The sequence below is a fragment of the Diadema antillarum genome, unplaced genomic scaffold, assembly GCF_040938485.1.
Source record: "Diadema antillarum isolate AM-2024a unplaced genomic scaffold, OU_Dant_1.0 seq00000815_RagTag, whole genome shotgun sequence".
Lineage (NCBI taxonomy): Eukaryota > Metazoa > Echinodermata > Echinoidea > Diadematoida > Diadematidae > Diadema > Diadema antillarum.
The window spans coordinates 102,635-110,411 of NW_027271694.1; the positions used below are offsets into that span (position 1 = coordinate 102,635).

Consider the following 7,777-nt stretch of genomic DNA (forward strand, 5'->3'; position numbering starts at 1 on the left):
CCGAGGAGCTGAGAGGACCGCCGATAGGGTAGCGTCTAGCTGAGTGGCCAAGTCAAGGGGTGCTTCCGAGAGACAAGCCAAGCGACTGTGCCGAGGTCGACGACGAGTGTATCCGGCATTGATGGCGACTGAGCCAAGCTGAGGGGATCACCAGTTCAGGTCATCCAAGATAACCTAAGTTATGTATTTGTGATTTGTTTCATATTATCTTTTATGCTCAACGTATTGTTATGAACGAGAAAGCTGCAAAGATTTGAAAGATTAAACTCGAACATAACTGTATACGAACAGTTTGAATTTCCATTACTTCGATGTCAGAGTAGCAGAGAAAAAAAAAGTCACTCACGTGACAATTTGGAGGTCCCACCGAGATCCTGCTACCTGATTAGAAAAAGTTATTCAGATACTCTTTTAACATGCTTTAGGCTTAAAGGCGATGTTTGTGTTTGATTCATGATTGAAGTTTCATTGCTCAATCGTACGCATTACCGTCATATATTGCATGTTATTATTGTCGATATGATAACTGTTTCGTATGTTTGATCGGAAACATTACCCCAGTGTGAATCGTACGAGTATGTCGCCTTACGTGACAGTTTGATTGAAGTTTTTCTCCCCAAGGTTATGCCCTTGGTGGCCTACTAGAGGCACACGTGTGATGTAGATTCGGGTATTGAATCTGTGTGGAGTGTTGCTCCGTATTTCAAGGTTACGCCCTTGGTGTTGCATGTTATATGCACGATTGATAAATTCGGGTTTGTGTGCATGAGTCTATGTGGAGTGTTACTCCTTTTTCAAGGTTACGCCCTTGGTATTGCCGGTTAGAGGCAGTTTGATAGATTCGGGGTTTGCATGCATGAATGAATTTGTGCGGAGTGTTAGTTTATTGCAAGGTTACGCCCTTGGTGTCGCCTGGTATAGGCATGTTTGGTGGATTGTAGTGTTGGGTTTGTACAGTCCCAAATCAATTGTATGCTCATTGGGAGATACAGCTCTAGTATGCTTATTGACAAGGCATGCTTGGTATGTGGAATGTTTGTAAAGTGAACTCGTGTCATTTCACATTGCCTGCATTCAAGTACGCTTTTGACAAGGTACTAGCGGTTTGGTATGTGGAATACTTGTTGAGTGAATTTCAGCTGTTTGTTATTTGCAATTGTATGCTCGCTCGGAGATACGAATTGTTGTTAAGTACGCCGGCTACAAGGTAGTACTTTTGTCGGACTTTGATAGCTAGGTGTTAGTCAGCTGTTTTGTACGATTACACGTCTGCTTAGTCTGGAAGTTACATAGTCAGTATGGCTAGTGTTGAGCAAATCAGAGAGTTCTCTTCATTAGGCAGAGAAATGGGCCTTAGTGGTGGTGAATTGAGTAGCTTTGTTTCAGAGCGATGCCAGGCAATTGAGGCTGATCGTGAACGCGAAGCTCTAGAAAAGGCGCGCGAACATGAACTAAAATTAGCGCAGTTGCGTGTAAAGGAAGAAACAGCGAATGTTGGTAGGCCCCAGTTAGTTGGCTTGAAGCTGAAAGTAGGTCGATTTGATGACGCACATGATAAGTTTGATGCTTATGTCACAAAGTTCGAAATGTTGATGAAAAGTCAGAACATCCCGGTAGACATGTGGGTGTTGTATTTGATTTCCAATCTAACAGGCAAAGCGTTAGATGTTGTGAATCGGATGAGTGCTGATGATCGCCAGAATTATGCTACAGTGAAGCATGAGTTGATGTCATATTATCATCTCACTGAAGAGGGGTATAGGCGGAGTTTCAGATCAGCCAAGCCAATGAAGTTTGAGCGCCCAAAACAGTTTGCTACCCGTATGAAGGGGTATTTCGATCATTGGGTGGAAGAGGCTGAGATTGGGGATACTAGAAAGGATCTAGAAGATTTGATTTTGCAAGAGCAATTTCTGATAGATTGTCCCAAAGAAGTAGTTAGGTTTGTCAAGGAACGAAAATGTAAAGATTTCAAGGAGGTAGTCGATTGTGCTGAAATCTATGTAGAAGCTCACGGTCCTCATGCATTTTCGGGTGTACAGAAATCGGAAAGAAACCGATCAGATTCAAAGCCGGATAGCAAACCGCCCCAACAAAATCAGGTCAAGAAGAGTAGTACGTATCAGAAACCGGCTGATGCTCAGTCAAAGGCAGGAAAGGCTATGGGAAATAGGACTTTTCAGGGCAGAGGTTGCTATATGTGTGGAAACCCAAATCACATGAAAAGAGATTGTCCCATGTTGTCTAGGCCTGTATCTGCTCAAGGTTTGATGGGTGCTGGGGAAGGTACGGCACCAAAAGTAGACATGAATGTGGCGAATGAAGTGTCTCGGGGTGATTCTAAGCCGGGAGTTGTTGGTTCGACGGCAGGTTGTTTCCCCATTGAAAGAGTGGTCGATGACTTTGGGGATGTGAAAATGAAAGTGGTTGACAGAGTTGGAATGGCATACAATGATGTCGCCGCGATGGTGAATCGTATGCCGGTTGTGTCTGGAAGGCTGATGCCAGATAATACACCCGTGTCTGTTTTGCGTGATACAGGTTGTAGTACGTGTGTGGTGAAAGAGAGATTGGTTAGAAATGACCAATTAACAGGTCAACACCAGGCAGTGAGGTTAATTGATGGTACGGTTAGGCGTTTTCCCGTGGCTAAGGTAGCTGTTGACTCGCCATATTTTGAAGGGGAAGTTGAAGCCGTGTGCATGCCTGATTGTTTGAGTGAGGTAGTTATCGGGAATGTAGAAGGGGCTCGTGAACCGAGTGACCCCAATCTACATTGGGTCCCAAAGAGTGTTGTGTCTGACCCGGATGTAGAGGTCATAACCCCGGATATGGGTCTAGAAAGTTCAAATGATGGTGTAGAACAGGACGTCGAGGTCGCATTCCCGGGTGAACTGGATGATACTGGGATGGCTGCTCAAACTCGTGCACAAAAGGTGAAGGATTCGAGGCCTAGTAAAGGTTTGACTGTTGCAGATCCTGTTGATAATGTGCGGTCGAGTGAATTTCTAAGGGAACAGAAAGGTGATGAGTCATTGCGCCCTCTATGGCAGAAAATAGGACAGGTTGATAATTCCAAGTACAAGTTTGTGTGTGAACAGGGGTTTCTACTTAGGCAGAAAAAGGATGAAAGTAATCAGGGCATAGGTCCTAAATTGCTCGTAGTGCCTAAGCCTCGTAGGAACGAGATAATGCGAGTCGCACATGACTCACTCTTAGGTGGACACTTGGGTATCAACAATACTTTGTCTAAGATTCAGACTCAGTTCTGTTGGCCTGGGATGTCGGAAGACGTGGCTAATTTCTGTAGGTCATGTGATGTATGCCAAAGGACTATTGACAAAGGTAGGGTGCCCAAGACTACCCTTGGTAGGGTCCCCCTCATTGGTGTCCCGTTTCAACGCATTGCGATAGATCTTCTTGGTCCATTCATGCCGTCTGCTCGCAAACACACTCATATCCTGACCATTGTAGATTATGCGACTAGGTATGTGGAGGCGATACCGTTGAAATCGATATCAACTGTTGACGTAGCTGAGGCGTTAGTTTCGGTATACAGCCGGGTTGGGATTCCGACTGAAGTGATGTCGGATCTAGGGACACAGTTTGTGTCTGATTTGATGCGTGAGGTGTGTAGGTTGCTGTCGATAGGACAGTTAACAAGTTCTCGCTACCATCCTATGTGCAATGGCCTCGTTGAACGGTACAACGCTGTGGTGAAATCAGCTCTGAAGCGGTTGTGTTCCGAGGAGCCACGTCAGTGGGATAGGTATCTTCCGGCGTTGTTTGCTTTGCGAGAAGCACCGAGTTTGAGCCTGGGGTTTTCTCCGTTCGAGTTGTTGTATGGGAGACATGTTCGGGGGCCTTTGGATGTGCTAAGAGAACTGTGGACAGCGGAGAAACTAGATCCAGAGCTCAAGAGCGAGTATGAGTATGTGATAGAGTTGAGAGACAGGCTGGTCAAGTCATGGCAACTTGCACAAGATACACTGAAGTACTCTGCAAAAAGGTACAAAGGGTATTATGACAGAAAGGCTAGGCCTAGGAAACTGAATGTAGGGGATGACGTGCTCATTCTGTTGCCAACTGAGCACAACAAGCTGCTGGTAAAGTGGCGAGGTCCTTACAAGGTAGCAGGGGTCAAGGTTGACTATGACTATGTGGTTGATGTTGATGGTGTTACCAAAACATATCACATCAATTTGTTGAAGAGGTACTATAGTCGACGTGAAGAGGTACCAGTGGCCAGTTGCTTTGAGGTTGAGAGAGTCGAAGGCAATGAGGAAGTTGTTGAGGTCATGGCTGACGAGGAAGATGTGGCAGAGGCTGGTTCTGATTGGAATAGGGAGATGCCCAGTATGCCTAGCGTAGTACAGATGGAGTTCGTTGACATGGTAACAGTAGATCCAGTCTTAGAGGATAGAGAGAGGACTCAGGTGCAAAAGATCCTCTGTGAATATCAGGATATATTCACTGATATCCCGAAGAAGACAACCATATCTGAATGTGAAATCTCGTTGACGACTGAGCAACCAGTGCGATCTCCGCCTCATAGGGTACCTCAGGCTATGGAAGAGGAGATTAGCAAGGAAGTTGATTCCATGCTGAAGTTAGGAGTAATTGAGCCTTCTAACTCTCCATACGGTCATCCCATTGTGATAGTCAAGAAGCCGGACGGCTCTAATCGCTTTTGTGTAGATTTCAGGCGATTGAATAAGGTCACAGTCTTTGATCCAGAGCCCATGCCCAATCCTCAGGAGCTATTTGCGTCGTTAGCCGACAGTAGGTACTTCACAAAACTAGACTTGACAAAAGGGTATTGGCAGATCCCAATGAGGAATGAAGATAAAGCAAAGACGGCTTTCATAACGCGTAAGGGACAATACCAATTCAAGTACATGCCGTTTGGGCTTGTGACAGCCAGTGCTCAATTCACTAGAATGATGAGGAAGGTACTAGATGGAATGTCGAATGTTGTGAATTACATCGATGATATTCTGATTCACACAGACACTTGGCAAGAGCATGTGGAGGTTCTAGATGAAGTCTTGCATAGACTGCGCGATGCCAATCTGGCAGCTAGGCCATCCAAATGCACCGTAGGTTCGCATACCATAGAATTTCTAGGACACAAACTAGGAGAAGGTGTGATTCACACTAGCGATAGGCTCACAGACAAAGTGCGCAAAGCACCAAGGCCCAAGACGAAGAGGCAGGTTAGGTCTTTCCTAGGACTCTGTGGCTACTACAGAGACTACATACCCAATTATGCAGACATAGCCCTACCCCTTACTAACCTGACTCGCAAAGGTAGGCCTGGAGATGTTGTGTGGGGACCTGAAGAGGAAAGTGCATTTGTCAAGCTGAAAGAGTGTCTTGCAAATCCCCCAGTGTTACGGTTGCCAGATTTCGAGAAAACCTTTGTTAAAGGTTGATGCTTCTGACAGTGGTCTCGGGGCGGTACTCATGCAGGAGCATGATGGGGATGAATTCCCGTTGGCCTATGCTAGCAAGAAACTCCTTCCTCGGGAACAGAGATACTCCACGGTAGAAAAAGAATGTCTCGCTATCGTCTGGGCGGTCAGAAAGTTTGACTACTATCTGTTTGGGAGAGTGTTTGAGATCCACACTGACCACAAACCCCTCACGTACCTAAAGAAGTCGACAAACAAGCGAATCATGAGGTGGAGTATGTGCCTACAGGAGTATAGGTTTCGCCTGGTGTCCATAAAGGGGTCTGAGAATAGGGCTGCTGACCTCATGAGTAGACTGCTGTAACTGTTTATATTGTTGTTTGTAATGGTCCTTGCTTTTCCATTACATGTTGATGAGGTAAGGCTTAAAGAAAGAGAAGAACATAATGATGAAACACATATTTGTTGAGTTGTCACGAATAAAATAATGTGCATGTAAGTGCAAATGCTACAAAAGCCTTTCTCTCTCTCTTATTTCTGTTACAGGATCAGCGAATTGCGATTATAATGTAGATGTAAAGGGATTAGGAGTAGGGAATAATGCTTAAGGCTTGGTTAAATCTCACAGTGTACGTATTCAAGTATACATGAGGTATTAGAACACTAGGCGTACTAAGAGGTAGTAGGTGTTAACCAGGTAGCAAGATTATATTTTAGCAGATCTTCATCCAGATAAACAGGTACATAGCAATTATATTATTTTGTGGTAAGGTTTGTGCAACGCGAAAGTGTCGGGAAATGAAAGCAAAGGTACAGACAAACATATTAGGATATCTGAGCAGGAATATGTGATAGTAGAGATATCATTGCTAAAAGGTATCATTATTAGGGGCAATGACGATTTTGTGTATACATGTTTGATGGTTCTATTTTAGTTATAGAAGACTTAAAGCTTATGCATTTGAAGATGATGTATTAAGTAAGCTGTAAGGCCTTTATTAGGAATACCAACAAAGCAAAAGTTGGTTGTTAAAAGGCTTGGGAGATGATTATGAAGTTGTTTCTTTTCAGAACAAGGATGGCAGAAGAGAAAAGGATAGTGTAATGTATGATGTATATATGCTGTTGATATTGATGTCTATCAGTCTCTCTTTTGAACATATGCATATTGACATACACTGTGAATAGTATGTTGGTTGATTGAATAGCGTGTACCATAAATTTCTTGTAGGATATAATTTTGATATCCCAATTATATCTTAAGGTGGGGGATATTGTCAGGAGAGAAATTTATCTTTGATTTTCCCAGTGAAGTGAAATCGAACTTGTTTGAATTGGTAAAAGATTTAGAGCTTTAAAGCTGTCCTAGAAAGCCATTAGGTCAAACTGCAAGAAAGTGACTGTCTGGAAATTCACATTAAATGAGACAAAGTAAAAGTAAAAGAATAAACTGGCATAGCAACAGCGTGTCTAGATCAGTCAAATTCAGACAGGGCAGTCACATGAAATGAGACAAAGCAAAAGTTAAAGAAATAGCATGGCAACAGCATGCCCGGTTTGTAGTATTATGTATTAATTCAGACTATAGAAATTGAGTGAATAGAGGTGTTATGTAATAGCTCCCATCCAGGTGGTGGCTAGGAATGTTCTCTAGCTCTGTTGAAACTCAGCTATATCAGTGTCACTAGGGTGTTGGTTGTAGTTTATTGTTCACAAGTTCATGAGTAAAGATGTTATGTAACAGCAGTCTAGACGATGGCTAGACATATTGTGTAGAGTTTCAATAGGGCTATATTTAAGCATGATGATTGGATGATTTCTTTAGTGTAGGAAAGGCATGAAAAGGCAAGTGTATGGGAGTGTAAGGGACTTTAGTGTGAACATCTATGGTTAGGGAAGCTAATAAAAAGCTGAGTAATGTAGAGGATCGGGGAGAAACACTTTAATCAGACATCCAGCATAGATCTCCGCTTAGGCAGCAGTCGTTCTTCTGGGGGGTTTCCACGTCGGTGAGATGCGAGCTCCAGCTGCCGATAAAACTGAACTCGGACAGTTATGATCCGAACTTTGGAACGGAGCTCAATCTCCATTTGCCTGCTCGCCGTCGTTTGAGCTCGGGCATCGCAGGTCAAGGCATGAGTCTGCATGGTAGCAGGGACTAGTGAAGGCCGAGGAGCTGAGAGGACCGCCGATAGGGTAGCGTCTAGCTGAGTGGCCAAGTCAAGGGGTGCTTCCGAGAGACAAGCCAAGCGACTGTGCCGAGGTCGACGACGAGTGTATCCGGCATTGATGGCGACTGAGCCAAGCTGAGGGGATCACCAGTTCAGGTCATCCAAGATAACCTAAGTTATGTATTTGTGATT

General features: G+C 44.2%; 1 protein-coding gene across 1 annotated transcript; it reads left to right on the forward strand.

The window, feature by feature from the left end:
• Positions 1-1,177: 1,177 nt before the first annotated feature.
• LOC139739759 (uncharacterized) lies at positions 1,178-5,435 on the forward strand. The gene has a single exon (XM_071650356.1). It carries the CDS (start codon positions 1,299-1,301, stop codon positions 5,433-5,435), a length of 4,137 nt encoding a protein of 1,378 aa, XP_071506457.1. The 5' UTR covers positions 1,178-1,298.
• Positions 5,436-7,777: the final 2,342 nt, after the last annotated feature.

Excerpts from the sequence above, each read along its gene's own strand:
- LOC139739759 (XM_071650356.1), top strand. The coding sequence starts at position 1,299 with ATGGCTAGTGTTGAGCAAATCAGAGAGTTCTCTTCATTAGGCAGAGAA.